The 19,103-nt window shown below is 47.2% G+C and overlaps 1 protein-coding gene across 4 annotated transcripts in view; it reads right to left on the bottom strand.

The window, feature by feature from the left end:
* SIDT1 (SID1 transmembrane family member 1) overlaps positions 1–19,103 on the bottom strand; it is a 67,963-nt gene that overhangs the window by 38,131 nt on the left and 10,729 nt on the right. For all 4 annotated transcript variants that reach the window (XM_077345874.1, XM_077345875.1, XM_077345876.1 and 1 more), the window contains exon 2: positions 3,438–3,559. In XM_077345874.1, coding sequence (XP_077201989.1) covers positions 3,438–3,559 — 122 coding nt within the window. The remainder of the gene's footprint in view (positions 1–3,437; positions 3,560–19,103) is intronic.

Raw genomic sequence — 19,103 nt, 5'->3', positions numbered from 1 at the left:
ACACAAAATCAGAACCACACCCATTGATTTTATCACATCCAAGACACATGGCCATGTGAGTAAGTCCATTGGGACAGGAGATCTGATCCAGATCGGAATCCCACAGGTTTTTCATCCCCTAAAGGGGTGAAAAACAGCATCATCCAGCCAAGCCTTGTGACAAATGTCTGTCGTCGTAAAAGGATACTGTTCTTATCGTGAATATTTGAGTTTGGCACTTTCCTTTTTGAGCCTGTGCGTGTTATGTTTGTATTAGACTGTGTGCATGCATTTCTGCCAGGTGACGATAACATTTAATGCATTGTCCACAGAACCCAGGGAGAAACAATAAGCCTGTTCATTGTTTCAGGTGTCACAAGCATTTGTTATTCAAACTTCCAGATATTGGTTCTGTATTTGTTCTGTTCCTACTGCAGCTGCTAATAAAATGGGTTTTCCCCACTAGTCAAACGAACAGTGAGAACAAAGAGGAAGGGGGTTACTGGCACAGGTCAATGCAGCACTGCGCTACTCTTCCATTCTATCAACCTATCTAACAGTCAGCACAGATTGCGGATACTTAAAACTGCAGACTGTGGACATGTAAAGATATGGGGCATATTTCTGTAAACTTGGTAGCGCCACCCTCTTGAATTTGCAGGAAATCTGAAAACTGAGAAAGAATGGGGGGGGGGATTTAAGTCCACAAAAACCAAGGAGTGTTGTCTGCACATGCACAAAAAAACACACCTTTGTTGGAGCTGCTGCCTGATAGTGGAGGTGGTGAAGTCTCAAAGCAATTTTTCTTCGACTACCCACAACACTCTTTGAGGCAAGCGAGGTTGAGAGAGAACTGAGAGAACTATGACTGGGACTCTCAACTGCTATGCCAGGAAGACCGGACGGGGATCAAGGGATGTAGCGCAGCAGAGAGAGGAAGGAGGACAGGCTGCTGGCTGGAGTAGTAAGGTGAGAAGGAGCCATGCCGCACCCTCCCGCTGCTTGAACTGGGGGGGGGGGTGTCTGCTGCAACCAGTAGGCATTAGTGGTGCTGCAGCTGGGCAGGCTGGCGAAAGGCTGGCATCATGACTGAGGGGGGAACGGGCAGGCAGAGTAGTGGGAAGGGGACAGGAGAAAGAGTCAGCAGGGGGAAGAAGGGTAAGGCTCAGGGCAGCTTACAGGGTAAAAATGCATAAGATCCATCATTCGATATTATTCATATACAGTTAACACCTACATTAAAATCATTTAAAATACATAACATTCGCGGTGTAATTCATCCCTATTTCAGGGATGGGAGAGGCTTGGATAGATTACTTCAGTGATGCTCCAGTCGGGTGGGTTTTTAAATTAGGGAGGACAGCTCTTCCGATGGACCCTGCCTGCCTCAACCATTTATTTATTTATTTTGAGTCTTTTAGGCCGCCCCTCTCCTGAAGGTCTCGGGGACGGCTTACAACAAAGCATAAAAATAAACAGGTTATATATATATCTGAAACATAAAAATGTCCTGCTAAAATTAATTTACTTACAACGGGCCTGGTGGAAAAACTGTCTTGCAAGCCCAGCGGAACAATTTAAAGTCCCACAGGGGTCTGATCTCATTTGGCAGAGCGTTCCACCAGGCCAGGATCAGAGCTGAAAAGGCCCTGGCCCAGGGTGATGCCAGTTTTATTTCTTGAGGGCTGGGGACCCTGAGCAGGGCAGACAGATATAGTCCTTCCCTGTGAGTTTCCATTCCAATAATGGAATGTCTTCTTTAAATGCATTCTGTCCTTTGGGTTTGCAAATGACAATCTGCTGACACAACACAAAATACACAAATAAAAAAAAAACTGTCAGTGCTTTCTCTCCCACCCCCCCATGTCCTTCAACTAACTCCTCAAGGCTGCCTTTTCCTCACTCACACACACACACACACACACACACACACACAGAAAGAGAGAGAGAGAAAATGGTTTGAAACGATGGTAACTCAGAACTCTTGGCTACTGCGATAAGTTGTTGATAGATTTGGTATGGCTAAGAATTTGTTCAAGAGACTTAAAAAAAATAAACAATGTCATCTGAGAACAGGCCACTGAGAATGACACTGGCCGGAGGACGCAGGGTAGCCGCAAGGACAAGAGTCTAAAGCTGAAGCCTCAGGTTCGAATCTCCTCTCCGCCATGAACTTGCTGATTGGCCCTTGGCCACCCACTTCCTCCTCCCCTCCCAACTGCGAAGCTGGCCTGCCTTCCAGAGTTGCTGTAGGGTTATATCAATGCTACATATATGATGTGGTTTGAGCACTTTAGCGAACAATCCATTAGAGTCTGTCGGCAAGCACTGGGTTTTCTGATTATTTTGTCATGTTATTGTGATCGGTGCAGACGTATAGCCTACTTTTCCAGATGCAGTTTGCAGACCTGAAGGCCAATGCTGGCCAGGTTCAGTTCTCTGCAGAGCAGCAGATTCTAGCCAGGAGAGCCAGGACCTATTCTGCACACCACAGTTAATGCACATTCAATGCACTTTAGAAGTAGATTTTCCTGATCCGCACAGGAAAATGCAGCTGCCAAAGCACATTGAAAGTGCATTATCCTATGTGTGCGGAATGGGCCCAGGTTTGATTCTCCACTCTTTCTCCCCAAGAAGCTGGGGAGCCACAGTTCTCTCAGAACTCTCCCAGCCCCAACTACCTCACAGGGTGTCTGTTGTGGGGAGAGGAAGGGAAGGCGATTATCAGTCACGTTGAGACACATGAGGCCTTCTGGGTGACCTTGGGCCAGTCACAGTTCTCTCAGAATTCTCTCTGCCCCACCTGCCTCACAAGAGTCCCGTTGTGCAGAAGAGAAGGGAATGCAATTGTACGCTACCTTGAGGCTCCTTATGGGTATAAAAAGCTGGGTATAAATAACTACGTTTCTTCTCCTCTTCTTCAAAAGGAACCTCCCTGGGGGATAAAAATTACCCTTTAGGGACCATAGCTATGGATCCCTGACCCCCTTCCCCACAACTCTGAGTTGTATTTGCCTTCCCTTGTGGGAGAGTGAAGGAGATGAAGTGACCATCAGCAAAGACATACCCTGGTCTCACAAACTAGCTTCTGTTGAAATAGACCTTAACAGCATGCTAACCTGGGCCTGAGCCTCCAGCTTCTATATCTTCAGAGTTATGAGCACGTTATCAGAATAGTCACTGTCTCGTAAAGCCTTCTCCTGGATTACTACGCCTGGCATGCAATCAGAGGACAGTGCAAAAAAAAATGGAGGAAAATCAAAATGAAACACAGACCTCGAAGGAAGACGGATTGTAAGAGTCTCTCATACTAAGGTGATCTGAAGAGGAACTATGATGTAATTTGTGCCAATTGGAGATACCAAGTCTGGGAGAGTTTAAGTACCACAGTGCCAGATCTTGCAAGGTGGGCTGGGGTAACGCTGTGACAGACGGCAAATGGAAACGATGCTACTTACAGGCCTCGGAAAATAAGAGGGACCTGCCAGGACAGCACCCCCTTCTGCTGCCGAACCACAAATAAGACGGGATACTTAAGATCCTCTGAGTCACTCTGGACTTTCACCCGGACTGCATCCACCTGTGGAGACAGAGACCATTTCTGCATTAGGAGACATACCTTGGTTTAGCCTCGCTTTGGATTTCCTTTGGATGCTTCAATTCAACTCTAGTGTTTCCACTGTCCTCCCCTTAGGCTGTCCTCCCCTTATTTCCCTGGCTGAAATTCACAACATATTTTCCGCACTGATTCGGATGGAGGTAGCCTCCCATCATTCATTGTTCCCTTCCCCTTTTCAAAAATGTGTTTCTTGCAAAATGCCTGCTTGCACCTTTATTTCGTTGCACCCCTTAATCCCACTATTCTGCATTATAGCATTATAACGTTATAGCATCCTAACACTACTGCGTAAGACTGCTTTTTTAAAACTTAGAAACAGCGTTGTAGCACAATCACCCCCTTAAAAAAATTAAGGCACTTTTTTCAGAACTGGGAGAGGAAGGGAGGGCAGAGGGAGGACGGCGATGTGGAAAGGGGCAATCCCAAACAACTCAAAATGGCAGGCAAGGAGAAAAACCCGATTACATGTACTTCTGCATTGGGCAGCCTCAAATTAGACTCCCTTAGACCCCGCTTGAAAAGATGAAGTCTGGTTTTCCGGGAATTCCCTTGCTGCAGGGCAAGTGAGCGGGGCCATTTGATACTGAGCTTGAAGAAGTAAATTCTAGTGTAGAAACAGAAGAAAAAGTTGACCCTTTAAAAATACAAATCTGAATGATATGGCTAGTGCGGAAACAGCCAGAAAGAGTCCTATCCAGGCCCTCGCTAACAGAAAATCTGCATCATCATCTCCCATTCCAAACACAGTAATATGTCATGGTTATTTCTCCTGTTTAGTTGCTGCTGTACTTCCCAGTGCAATATACAACGAATGATGACGTGACCCCCAGCCTTTTCCAGGATAGGGGCTGGATCAGATGCACCTGTTCCACTGGAGCAGTCATTTTCGACTGGGGAGGGGGTTAGCACATTTTAAGGGGGCCACAGACTGGAAGATGTTTTTTGGGGGGGGCTGATAACTGAACAGATGAAATAACCTTTTCGCTACGTATGACATCATTAATTGCTAGAAATTTGGGCCTTCATCAAGGGAAAGAAAACAAAATTATATCATCCATTCCTTTGTGTGTGCTTGAATTAATGCATTGGAATGCAAATGCTTCTCTTGGTCGACTGTTCTAGAAATCCATCTCACATTTAGACCGTTTATGCACTGGGAACTTCACTGCCCCGGCACAAATTGGGGGCGGATGAGGTACACCAGGCCAAATGTTCCCCCACGTGGGTGCAGGAAGAGGTGGGGCTACCTGCCACGACTAAAACTCCAGCCTGCAGCCTGGCATGAAACCTCCAGTGCATAAACGGTCATATATAAGACTAGGTACGTTGAGTACCTTCATTCTTAGCTTAGGCCTTTTCCAGCCTAACTCATTGTGCAAGTGATCATCCTACCACAGAACCCAAGAAGAGCTCCTGTAAGGGTGATACCCCCACCAAAAAAAGGTTGAGAATCGCTGCTCTAGTCTGGAGTAGCTGGGGGAAAGCTCTTTATATCAGAGGTCCTGGAAGGGAAGGACCATACAACGTCTCTCTGTACCCCCCACCCAGGAAACACCCAGTCAGAAGCAAAGACAGATGCTACGGCGAGCTGTGTAGGTGGACCAAGGCTGGGATCCTTTGCCAGAGCCCAGTCTCTGCTGCTATTCTGAGATCCCAGTGACACTCTTCTAAGGGTCAGGCAAACTACTTCCATCTGGGTTCTGCTGGCTGTTGCCGTTGCCTAGGAACGTCACACAGCGAGGGTGTAGAAGCCTGGAACGCTCTCCCTTGATAGATCGGCCTCATAAACCTCACTGCTTACAACAGAGCGCTGGATCGATTTACGAGGGCCATTCTGTGGGTTTTGTTGAAGTGCCCCCTCGAGCTTCCACAGATCAAGGGTTTATTCCTTCAGTTCATCAGAAATATAGATAGTCAAGGATGATGAGTGGAGTGGACACATGTCCCAAGAGAAAAATCTGCCCAGTTCCCACACTAACCCCATGGCAACGCCTTATAAGTTGTGGAATTCAGGCTTCCTGTGTGTTTGTTGCTGCACTCCCATACAGGCTTCACCTGTATATAGGGCTGCCAGTTCTGGGTTGTAAAATACCTGGAGCCTTTGGGGGTGGAGCTGGGAATGAACAGGATTTGGGGCGGGGAAGGACTTCTGTGGAATATTATGCTGTGGCGTTCCCCCTCCAAAGCAGCCATTTTCTCCAGGGTAACTGATCTATGTAGCTGTGAGACGAGCTATAATTCCAGGAGATCTCCAGGACCCACCTGGAGACTGGCATCCTTATCTAGGCCCAACAAATTACTCCAAATAAATCCAAATTCTCCAGTGGTCTTTTTTTCTGATAGAAAGTCACTTTCTAAAGATCATCCTTGACTTGCCACCCTATGAAGAAGTCTGAACTCAGCTTGTCTTATTTCCCCTGAAGCCCCCTTTTTGACTAGCTTTTTGCTGGTTCTCTTGTGGCCCAAGTGACTCAGCTTTCAGGTTGCTGGATAAATGCTTCCGATTGACAGTTCAGTTATCAAAGGATTTGTTTTCTTCCCACCCACGGAAAAAGACCCCACAACAAATCCTTATCTGACATCTAGGGAAATGAACACGTAAGCCCTTGGTACATCTTGAACATCCCGTGCTTGAATACAGCCCTTAACGTAGGTGATTCATACAGCAAACTCAGTTCACCAATGACGCCAAACAACGGTTGGAATCGCTATAATTTAGAGCCCCAGTTTAAAATGCAGATATACAGGACAGGGGGTCAGCAACCATGACCCAAAATCAAGGCAGCTTTAAAATGTTCTTAATAAATGAACTGCGCAAATGTTTGAATAACCGACAGATGGTCATACCTACGGCGTGTTGGAGGAGGGCTGCAGCTCCTTGGCATGCGCGCACGCATTTTAAGACTGTGCGCCTAGCAGCTACCTTTTCCATGTTTAATGCAAGGAACTCTGACGTGATAGCTGCGTAGCCAAGGCGACCACAGTTCTACGTGCTTGGGGCAGAGAGGCTCTTTCAGGACAAAGAGAATGCCATTCTGCAGATCTCCTCACCACAGTTACAGGAAGGCATCTGCTTCCAAAGACTCCTTGACTGCCTTTAGGAATGCAGGATGCATCTGACGTTCTCCTTAACAAAGCAGTTTCTGCTACAAAATACTTCAAGGGCCCACACATGCGTGGCACCTTCATTCGGTCTGCCTGATCCAGAGTGATTTTGTTAATGTAATTTCCAAAGGTACCAGTCAAAACAGCCAGTTTGGTGCCGTGGTTAAGAGTGGTGGCCTGTAATCTAGAGAACTGGGTTGGATTCCCCACTCCTCCTCCACATGTAGCCCGCTGGGGGATCTTGGGCCACTCCCAGGCCTGTCCGAAGCTCTCTCAGCCTCACCTATGGGTGTCTGTTGTGTGGAGAGTGTCAACTGCTTTGAGAGACATGAGGCCAGTCATGGCTCTTAGAGCTCTTTCAGGCTCTCCTCCCTCACAGGGTGTCTGTTGTGGGGAAAGGAAATGAAGGAGATGGTAAGATGCTTGGAGACCCATGAGGCCTGCTGGGTGACACTGGGTCAGTCTCAGTTCTCAGAGTTCTCCTCAACCCTACCTACCTCACAGGATGTCTGTTGAGAGGAGAGGAAGGGAAGACGATTGTAAGCCGCTTTGAGACTTCTTTGGATAGTAAAAAGCAGAGTACAAAAAATCCAGCCAGCTCTTCTCTTTAGCTCCTAAGAATCAAGGCAGGTCCCCCTGCTATGATCAGGCGGGTAATATGCAGCAACCGTAAAAGGGCAAAGGAGATTTGGTGCTGGGTGATCCATGGCTGATCTCTCTCTCTCTTTAAAAAAAAAAGCAAAATTGACCACTGAGGATCCTAGAACAAGGGTGTCACTGCCAGCGATTTTTTCAACCAACCCTGATCGCTTTCCCACCCACGGGTCAAGGGGACATGGGAAAGGAGTTTGGGCATCCTGATTACAACAATGGACAGCGGGACAAGGGTGAGACCCCTACCCAGCTTCCATGGCAATTAAACCTGCCTCCTGCTGATAGCCAAGGGTCACAACTATCCTGCGTAATTGTATGCTGTTGCAGGCAAGGTCTTTGGATGCACAGACTGTATTTCCACGCTTGTGGTTGTGACAGTGGCAAAGGTGGCGTGGGCAGTGTCCCAATTAAAAACCCTTAATAGCTCCCAGTCATCCCATCCCACTGCGATTCAGGTCACATCTCACTTCCTGAAACAGTTCTGGAGTTTGACTCTGAGTAGAAAAAGGAAGACAGACTGTTTGGAGGAAATAGACAAGAACAAGCCCTGGGATGTGCTGTTACTTTTCGGGTACACTTTCACGGCCTGTCTTTATATAAATCTCCCCTCCTGTATTTACAAATGAACAGGCCACCCAATGCCTAAGATCAAGGGTAGTCAAACTGCAGCCCTCCAGATGTCCATGGGCTACAATTCCCAGGAGCCCCTGCCAGCGAATGCTGGCAGGGGCTCCTGGGAATTGTAGTCCATGGACATCTGGAGGGCTGCAGTTTGACTACCCCTGCCTAACATGATCACTCAAGACTCCCAGCTGGCCCTGAGACTACATCACATCCATTGCACAACAAGAACCAGCTTGGCTTCTTTGCAAAACGTCATCTTCCCCACCAGAAACACAATCAAAGTGGTCGGTTATGGAGGCGGCACATTCCTTGAGACATTTGGAAAAACTAGACAAATGCACCACTTGCACACACACACACAACCCTCTCTGGACTGGACCAGGCACAGCAGCCTCAAATCTACCACTCCAGGGGCCAGCTCATGGCCTAACCAGATGTGGTGTTTTCTTCATGCACGCTCCCAGGCACACACTGTCCTGTGAGATAAGATGTGTTTATACCATCAACAAGCGGTAGAGATAATGAAGTTCTGCTGCTGCCATGTAGGAATGGCTTACATGTAAAACAAACAGTAAAAAATATATTAAGATATGCTAACCTCCAGGGTGGGAGATGGGTTTCACCAGACCTGAAGGGAAGGTTATAGCTTCTTTATTAAATACTAGGAGGAAAGTTGGTTTTCAAAATGGGCTGTACTAAGCTGGAGAGAGGGAGATCAGAGAAAGGCTCCCGCAGAGCAGGGTGGGCCAGCCAGCGAGATGGGCCACTTGGGCTGGTACAGTGGAGCAGGCCTGGATGGCCTCCCCTGCTCTCCTGGCTTACCTCCAGCTGGTTCTTCCTCCTCATGCCAAATGCTGAGAAGCAGCATGAAGGAGGAAGAGGATGGGGTGGGGTAGAGCTTCTGGTTGGCCCTCAGTGGTGTAGTGCCCTCTCCCTAGTGGGGGCATGTGCCCCAGTGAGAGCCAATCAGAGGCTTGACACCTTGTCGGGTAGAACATGCACATACATTTATTTTATTTTATTTATTTTAGATTTGTATACCGCCCTCCCTGAGCCTCTTGTGGTGCAGAGTGGTAAGGCAGCAGAAATGCTGTCTGAAGCTGTTTGCCCATGAGGTTGGGAGTTCGATCCCAGCAGCCAGCTCAAGGTTGACTCAGCCTTCCATCCTTCCGAGGTCGGTAAAATGAGTACCCAGCTTGCTTGCTGGGGGGTAAACGGTAATGACTGGGGAAGGTACTGGCAAACCACCCCGTATTGAGTCTGCCTTGAAAACGCTAGAGGGCATCACCCCAAGGGTCAGACATGACTCGGTGCTTGCATAGGGGATACCTTTACCTTTACCTTTACTTACCGCCCTCCCATATGGCTCTGGACGGTTTACATATAACACCATGGGGTAAAGACATAGAACATTGCAACAAATATAACAATCATAACATAATTGTATGTAATTGTATATATAGATTGCTGGCAGGGGCTCATGGGAATTGTAGTCCATGAACATCTGGAGGACCACAGGTTGACTACCCCTGAACTAGAGAACACAGGAATCCCAAAGAGGTTAGAGAATCATCATTGAAGGGGGCCTTGAAATAGTTTCACCTGCTGGTCCCTAGGCACTAGTGTCCCTGGGAAAGAATATAAGTTCTCACTTCATTGACAGACAAGAGGTCATAAATAGAGGGATTTTAATTGGTTTGTCAGGACAAAGAGAAATAGGAGTGCATGGGTAACAGGCTGATATTGGGGAGGGGGGTGTTCAGAAGAAAGTTGGGAAGGTTTAGGAAAATAACACTATGAATATGCATATGTATGAATACTGGTTGCATTTTGGATTTCAGGGGCTTCTGTCTGGTCATTCTGGCAGATGCCTCTCTTAATCCACAGCTGTTGAATAAAGATCTTTTCAACAACCGGTATAGAAGCCAAGGTCTTCTCTATATGTCACCTCCTGGCCAGGGCCATCATAACAGCATTATAGGCCCCCAGGCATAGAAGTATATTGGGGCTGTGCCCACATAACCACTCACTGGAAGAAAAATGTAAATTATCAATAACATCTTTGGGCTGATCCTGCGTTGAGCAGGGGATTGGACTAGATGGCCTGTATGGCCCCTTCCAGCTCTATGATTCTGTGATTCTATGATCTATTTATTGGTGTCCCCAACATTAAACAAGACAGAATGTAGGATGTACATTTTCTTATGTGATGCTTCAATATTTATTCTTAATCCAAACTCTCTACTGTGTGCAGATTGTTAGGTCAGGCTTTCTCCACCAGGGTTTCCTGATGGCCCCAGAAAGGTTTCTTCAATTGGGGAGGAGTTAATTAATTTTAAATATATATTTTTAATTTCTTCAAAAAATTATTGGGTGATATGACCATATGATCATGTTGACCTGGCCCCAGTGGTCATTGATGGGCCTGGAGGGGTGGGAAGGGAAGGGCTCCCAAGCAAACAAATCCTGGTGATGTCACATCCAGCCTTAAAGTCTAGGTGATGTCACTTTCAGTGACATGTGACTTCTGGGGGCTTGGCAGGAAGGTGTGGCCTGCTGACGTCACTTCCTGGTTTCTCAAGGGTACTCAGGGATTTCTCAATGGTGAAATGGTTAAGAAAGGCTGGTCTGGGACTAGATTCTACAATTTCCACATCTCATACAAACAGCTTGTCCATTCACATATCACAAACTATCAGTGCACACACAGATTAGCTTGGGGACCTGATGCTCCTGTGCAACTGCCCAGTGTGACCCTGTGTTAAGACAGTTCTGCTCCTGGCTCTGATATCCAGAGTCTGACTGCCTCTGAACCTCAAGGTTTCCTCTTGTTACCATAGTGAGTAGCTGCTGATAGGCCTGCCCTCCGTGATCCTGTCTAATTCCCTTTTAAAGCCATCTGTGCCTGTGGCCATCGCTGCAACCACAGGCAGTGAATTCCACATTTTAACCCCTCCTTGAAGTATAAAGGATAAATTCAGAAATGTTTTCTTTGATCAGTCCTGTGTCCGCTGTCCATTGGCTTCATCAGATGCCCTAGAGCAGGGCTAGTCAACCTGTGGTCCTCCAGATGTTCACGGACTACAATCCCCATGAGCCCCTGCCAGCAAATGCTGGCAGGGGCTCATGGGAATTGTAGTCCATGAACATCTGGAGGACCACAGGTTGACTACCCCTGCCCTAGAGTTCTAACTTTTTGGAAGAGGTTGAAAAAGTTCTCCTGTTCCAATCTCCCCCTACCCCACCCCTAGCATAATTTTGTAAACCTCTGTTGGCAGAGTAAATAATGCAGGGAGGTGCACAACTTGGATTAAAGAGTAGATAAATGTTTATTCAGGGATTACCATGCTTGATTGTGCAGAATAGAGACAGAGATAGGTTCCTAACTACATCTCTAGGTAAGACAGAGAAACTGAATTGTAGCTTCTGAGAAGAAGAAGAAGAGTTGGTTTTTATACCCCACTTTTCACTGCCCGAAGGAGTCTCAAGGGCTGAATCTGCACAAGTGTAAAGGCAGGGAGGGGGCCCATATGAACGTGGGGCTAATCCCTGTGTAGACTGGACCCTCAGTAGCCCCACGCTAAGGGAATGCAGATTCTTTTGCATTCCCTTTTCACACTGCAGGGGTCAATGGGGCCTGTCCCATGAGGACAGGAAGAGCCAAGCCTTCCAGGAGGCTGGGGGGGGGGGGGCAAAAAATATGCCCTGGTCAGCTTCTCGGTGCTTCCCAGCACTGTAGGATAGACTGGGGCTTTTAAAAAGTTTTTTTTTTCAGGAAGGTGGGATCACTTTCCCATGCAATTCAACTTCCTTGCAAAATAACAGACTCCTGCATTACCTGTGTCGCAGAACCTGTCCACCGCGGCTGCATCCCCTGGGGGGACACATTTCAGTGTCGGACCGGGTACCCTGCTGAAATGTGTCCTGCATGGGGACACATTTCATCACCAAAGCTGATCTGGCACTGAAATGTGTCTCCTGTGGGGACACAGAAAGCTATGGAGCATGCTGCTCTGCAGCTACGCACTGCCAGTGCTGGCGTAGCTACCTGATAGGGAAGCAGGAAGCTTGAGGTCCAGGGCTAGCTACATTCACATCTTCTCTAGTCAATAACAACAGATGAAAAAATGACATGTTGAGGCTGAAGATCATATGTATGCAATGGAATGTAAGCAAAGGTGTAGCCATAGCATGGCTATTCTTGACCCTTAAAAAGAATCAAATCACAGAGCAGAAATACACAAGTCAAATCACAGACCAGGAATACACAGTGTAAAATGTCATGGCATGTGGTATGGCAAAAGCATCTCACAAGTTTAGCATGAAGAAAGCACAGCATGATGCAGTGTGACACAAACCTAGTATCAGTATTACATGGCAAAAGCACTACATGAATTTAATTTATTAAAAGAAAGCTCTTTATTGAAAGAATAACGAGCCTGACATCATGGAAACTTTGCTAAGACTAAAATCCTAATCAAACTACTATTATGCAGAGGTCACTTCAAAGAACCATTTCTGATTCTAGTTTTCTTGCCAGAGGTGAACCATTGTTTGTTCATTCACATTCATGCAAACCAGAAACAAGCTTCCAGGCATTCAAAAACAATGGCTTGTGTGTCAACAAGCATTTCTCCTCACGAGAAAGCATTTCTGATCACATTCCTTTAACCTGATTTTTGCTGTGTTTGCATCCAAATATGAATGGTATCTCCCCTCCCCCCCACACACATACACTTTTTAAGATTTAAATTTTAACGTCTTTATTGAGGAATAAAATGCTTTAAAAAAACACTTTAAAAGTCATTTGGCTTTTAAAAGAAAATATTTGAGAGAACACCTCAAGAAGCCATGATGTGAGAGGCATGACATTGAGTAGTGGGTCCAGTAAGGTGCAGACATGGAGTGAAACATCAGCTCTTTATTAAGATTGCATCACAGAACTGAACAGCCCACCACCAAAACTTATATACAGTCGCAGGGGTAGTCAAACTGCGGCCCTCCAGATGTCCGTGGACTACAATTCCCAGAAGCCCCTGCCAGCAAATGCTGGCAGGGGCTCCTGGGAATTGTAGTCCACGGACATCTGGAAGGCCGCAGTTTGACTACCCCTGCTCTAGAGTTCCCGCCAAAGCCTGTGATTGGCCCTATGCAAGTTCCCCAGGTTTACTCTGATTGGACCATTTAAACAGTCCCGTAGCAGAATAACCAATACAATTACAAGTCCCCGATGTTTGAATTGCAGTTCCTGCTCTGTGGTTCTGGTAAGCCACATAGGAACACTCAGAATCAGGATAATTCCAGTGGGGCAGCTGTGTTCACTCTACAGTAGTGAAACAAAACAGATGTTCCACCTTAAAAACTGTCAACAGCTACTGCAGTATGAGCTTTTGACAGTCACAGCTCTCTTCGTCAGAGACAGAGGCAATAAAGAGGCAAAGGTAGACAAATGCCACCTTTCTTGAAGGAGCTGGACACCACTAGGCTCCACACGTCACCAAAATATGTTTGCACTATTACAAAAAACAAACAGAGGCCTGGCAAGCCAAAGGTAAGTACAGGAGGCTACAGTTTCCTGGAGCCGGGCCTGAACAGTTGTCGACGTAAATGACTGCAACAATAGCATAGAAAGAAGCATTTTTCCACCTTCCGCACTATTTGCCCATTCAGAGAAGCAGCATTTGTGATGTGATCAATGAGGCATGAATGAGGAGGAGAAGATACAAATGGGGGAAAGAGGCAAAGGGGAAGTAGGAGCTGGAGGAGCCTTGGGGCCTCCCTCTTATTTCTTACTGACCAGGAAGAAGAGCCGGAGAAGCAGCATTTGTATTGCAGATGAACATTCTGGTTTGAGTAGGGACCACGCTCCCAGTGCAGGCTTATTGAAGAAGCATACACTTGCGTGTGAAAACACTGCAAGGACACGTCTGGACAACCAGTTTGCATCCCCCCAAAAGGTCTGCCACAGTTTCCATTTCCATTTCCTTGCACACACTTTTCTCTAGTGGGCTAGTGACCTGCCCTGCTTCCATCTGCATTTATGAATTAGCACTCTGGCACAGAGTTTTTCAACCAGGGTTTTGTGAAGCCCTGGGGTTACTTGACAGCCCTGAAAGGGTTTCCTGAGTGGGTGGGAGATAATTTTTAATATTAAAAATATTCTGCGTAGAGGCGGAATGAGTGGCATGGAGGTGGCATGGGTGGTGTGGAGGCCGAACGGGCAATGTGAAGACAGCATGGTGGCATGGAGGCAGCGCCCTGCTTAAGAAGTGCTCGGGGAGGGAGAGGGAGGGCAGGAGTCACAGGCGATTGTGGAAGGAAACAGCTGAGCAGCAGCCACATGGATCAGCGGGGCGGGGGGAGAGAGGAGAAGAAGGGACAGGGTATAACAATCAAGAGGAGGAAGGGAAGGAGGCACTTAGGGAAAAAACACTACAGAGAGACTTACTTGAGGTTGAATTGAAGGGGGGGGGACTGCTTCCCTTGCTGTGTCCTTTGCTGGCTGGCCATGTTTGTTTGTTTTTTGTGGTGGCTTTACCTTGTGGCAATGCGTATGCATAATAACGAATACACATTGCCACGTGTAACTTTCAATTAAAAAAAAAGCTAGATCAACAAACTTTCTATTGGTTGCCTCCATTGATTGACAGGCTGAGGAGCAGTGAGTGAAAGAACACATTGCTCTCTCTTTTGTTTTTTGAGCAGCATGTGAGGAAGGGAAAAGGCGAGATTCCCTGGCAGGAAGGCTTAAAGTGTGTGTGTGTGTGGGGGGGGAGAAATAGCGTGACTTAATATCCCACTATTGCCGGTAGGAGGCATTGTGCTATTTGACCCTCTGTGCGGAAATCCCCCTAATTACTGAATACCTTTCCCAAGGACATGTGCAAGCCCCTTTGCTGTCCACTTCCAATAAGAAAGAGCAAAATTTTCTTGTTAATCTTATGGAGTCAATCCCATAAGAAAGGTATTGTTTTGGGACAAAGCTGTATAGCTGTATTTTTCTTGTCTTTTTAAAAAAATAGCTATTTCTGCATGTGTTAATATGGACATCTACTTCCTGGAGGGACCTGGGGATTCCCCAGAATTATAGCTATTGTATTTTGGAGAGACTGTCTTGAGGACTGTAATGAAGGAGATGTTGGAGAGAAATATTTACTGTTCTATACCTGGTACTTTATAACGGGAAAGGTTCCCCTAAACCAGCCTTTCCCAACTTTTTGACCATTGAGAAACCCCTGAAGCATTGTTTATAGTTCGAGAAACCCTAGCCGTGGTACAATTGTGTAGAATATAGTTGGGAAGCATAGTTGTGCACATGCCCACCTGAAGCCCCCACACTTCCCACCAGACAACACCACTTACCATTTTGGGAGGGATGGGTGGAGCAACACGGCCATCTATGGTCATACCACCCAATAAACGGTTAACAAATTTTACAAAATATATTAAACATTAATTCACTCCCACCCATTCAGGAAACCCTTCCAGGGCCGTCAAGAAAACCCAGGGTTTCACAAAAGCTTGGTTGAGGAAGCCTGCCCTAAACTCTGAATTAGGGGAGGAAAAAAAAGAGAAGGGGGTGCTGTTTCCAGGATCCTAAAGGTAAAGGTAAAGGTATCCCCTGTGCAAGCACCGAGTCATGTCTGACCCTTGGGGTGACGCCCTCTAGCGTTTTCATGGCAGACTCAATACGGGGTGGTTTGCCAGTGCCTTCCCCAGTCATGACCGTTTACCCCCCAGCAAGCTGGGTACTCATTTTACCGACCTCGGAAGGATGGAAGGCTGAGTCAACCTTGAGCCGGCTGCTGGGATTGAACTCCCAGCCTTATGGGCAAAGCTTTCAGACGGCTGCCTTACCACTCTGCGCCACAAGAGGCTCTTCCAGGATCCTAGTAAAGCCCTAACAGAACATTTGTAACCATCTTCCAGTGGAGTCCTGGGGGTGATGCATGCAGATTCCTCACTGGGTTTGGAGAGAAGGTGTCGTTAGATTAAATGGTGTCAGGAATAGCCACTTGAGTCTTCCTTGCCAATGGTCTCTCACCATGAGTCTTGGTTTAGGTACATAGAATGTTTTTTTCCTGAAGCACAAGAACAGAAATTACTTTGGGGCCAAAATCCCGATGGGCGCAATCCACTGGAAAGTTTCCTAGCATTAATTCGATGGAAACAAATGGGACATGCACCAATGCTTGGAAGAAACCCAGATCCCCCTTGAGCCTCAGCAGAAAATGTGGCCAATACAGGAAGGAAGTAAATAAATAAAATGCATTTCTGAATCTCATTCTGTCAGCGATGGCGACCATGCCGGCAACTCAGATCAACAAGAATGTAGCAAAACACCCCTCCCCAAGGCTCTCTGCAGTAACATTTTATTTGCCAAGATCCCAACGGTGATCAGAACACGGTTTTGCCTGGTTTACAGCTTCAAATTAGTGGCAAAGACACCACTGCAGAATGAACAGCACTGTAGAGCAGGGGTAGTCAAACTGTGGCCCTCCAGATGTCCATGGACTACAATTCCCAGGAGCCCCCTGCCAGCGAATGCTGGCAGGGGGCTCCTGGGAATTGTAGTCCATGGACATCTGGAGGGCCACAGTTTGACTATCCCTGCTGTAGAGCATAAGACCTCCCGTCAGCCGTGGCCATCTGCAGCATGCAAATCCAATTCTGAACTGCTTATGAAGCCCTAAACTGATGAGGAAACTGTTAACTGCCTGTTAGCGGGAGGCCTTGGACATCTGCAGAGCAACCGTGTCTCCAGGGTCCAGATGTCCTTACGGCAGATGTCCTTACGGCATTGCCACGGCAACCGCAACTGTGCACTAGCCAGGTATAATCCCTGCTAAAGTTTTGTACGAGTTGGAGAGTGGCCCAAGAAGACCATGTTCCCTTGAGGTGGGTGGGCGACATTTGCAAGCCTTTACAGATCTTTCTCTTTCTCTCTCTTGGAGAGCCAGCTTGGTGTAGTGGTTAGGAGTGCCAACTTCTAATCTGGGGGGCCAAGTTTGATTCCCCGCTCCTCCTCCACATGCAGCCAGCTGGGTGACCTTGGGCTTGCCACAGCACTGAAAAAGCTGTTCTGACTGAGCAGTGATATCAGGGCTATCACAGCCTCACCCATCTCACAGGGGAAAGGAAAGGGAAGGCAATTGTAAGCCGCTTTGAGATTCCTTCGGGTAGGGAAAAGCAGCATATAAGAACCAACTTCTTCTTCAGTAATATCAGGGCTCTCTCGGCCTCACCTCCCTCACAGGGTGTTTGTTGTGGGGAGAGGAACGGGAAGGTGATTGGAAGATGCTTTGAGACTCCTTTAGGTAGAGAATAGCAGCATGTAAGAACTAACTCTTCTCTCTCTCTCTCTCTCTCTCTCTCTTCTTTCTTTCTTTCTTGGTTGAACGATACACATGCAAGAACACCACTTCAGACCACTCTAGGTGTCCCCCCTACTTAAAAACCATGCCCCTTCTTTGTCTTCTTTGTTCTCTCTTGGCAATAGGAATGCCAGTCCCCATTTGGGACCTGGGAATCCCCTGGTTTTACAGCTCATCTCTAGGTAACAGAGATAATTTCCCCCAAAGAAAATGGCTGCTTCGGAGGGTGGACTCCACAGCATTAGACTCCCCTGAGGTCCCTCCCTGTCCCAAATCGCACCCACTCCTGCCTCTATCCCCCAAAGTCTTCAGGTATTTCCCAATCCAGAGCTGGCAGCCCTAGTTTCCCTGCAGAGGTGGACTCCATATTATAGCCTACTGAGGTCCCACAATGCCCCAAATCCTGCCCACTCCTGCTTCTACCCTCAAGCTTGGAGGAATTCCCAAACTCAGAGCTGGCAGCCCTGAATGGCAACGATTGTGACTTTCAGATTTCTTAGCAAATCTACTGTTGATGGATGGCAGCAACGACTTGCGAATTTTCTCAGAAAACTGCCGGAAATATGTATCCCTTCAGATGAACCAATGAAAAGAATTTGGGGGGGGGGAGGCAACCTGCTCAACTGGGTGACCAAAACGTAGCTCAAGAAAGGAGGAAAATTCAAAGTTGTCTTTATTCGCTTTGAGAAGTACAGGCGTCCTGACTGAAATGAAGTAAAGAATCCCAGAATTCGGCAACCTCGGTGTTGGTGTCCCCGGACCCCATGAGTGGCTGTTTGTGGGGCCGTACCCCACCGACAGCTGCAGGTAAGCAGTGCTCATACGCACACACTCTAGTTATCCGTCTCCCTTGCTAGGCAAAGCAGCAGCTGGGAACCCAGAATTTCGCAGTGCTTCGGCTATGCAGTTCGGTAAATTATTAATCAGAGCATTACCCAGAGTCAGCCATTTAAACGCTCTGTACCTCTCACCCATAAGCACAGAGGTATCTGAAGCTTCAGGCTTGCCCAATCCCTGCAGCCCATTCAAACTAGTGAAAGATTTTCTCCCTCCAGAGTGAGAAAGACACACATTTCTTCACCGCCCCTGCTTTGTAACACAGAAAAATGGGAAAGGGCAAGGTCAAACCTCAGCCGTTCTCATGACCTTCCTCCACTTTTATCTAAAAATTGGAATGAAACAGAAACCCCACACCCCAAGCAGCACCTGGCTTAGCTGGACAATATCTTCTCTCTAGTCATAGGTAGGTTTGCTGTAGAAAGGCCCATTCAAGAATCAAGTGCCAGGGAGTGGTCCTAAGTGCACTGGAAAGGAGTGGTCAAACTGTGGCTCTCCAAATGTCCATGGACTACAATTACCACAAGCCACAGTTTGACCACCCCTGTCCTGGACATAGTCACAGTTGGGTCACGAGAACAAAGTTTGAGTCTAGTAGAAATTTTAAGACCAACCAAGTTTGAGTCAAGGTATAACTTTGATTTATTTTATTTATAATTTGATTTATATACCGCCATCCTCAGAAATTCTGGCTCATGGCGATTTACAATATCCTTATCCATGGTTCCTCTATATATTTGTGAAACAGCCTGGGGGGGGGGCGGAATGTATCTGGCTGCCCAAGTTGGGATAGGGCCAATCAGATTGCTGATTAGCCCTGCCCCTGCAGCTCCTGCCCTCCATCCCTGGACTCTAGCCTCTTTGCTCTCAGATGCACCTCAATGCCTGGAGCCAGCAGCCGGTAAGGGGAG

Source organism: Paroedura picta, chromosome 7 (genome assembly GCF_049243985.1).
Source record: "Paroedura picta isolate Pp20150507F chromosome 7, Ppicta_v3.0, whole genome shotgun sequence".
In the NCBI taxonomy this organism is placed as follows: domain Eukaryota; kingdom Metazoa; phylum Chordata; class Lepidosauria; order Squamata; family Gekkonidae; genus Paroedura; species Paroedura picta.
Note: the sequence above shows the minus strand (reverse complement) of the source record. Positions and strands in the feature narration are given on the sequence as shown.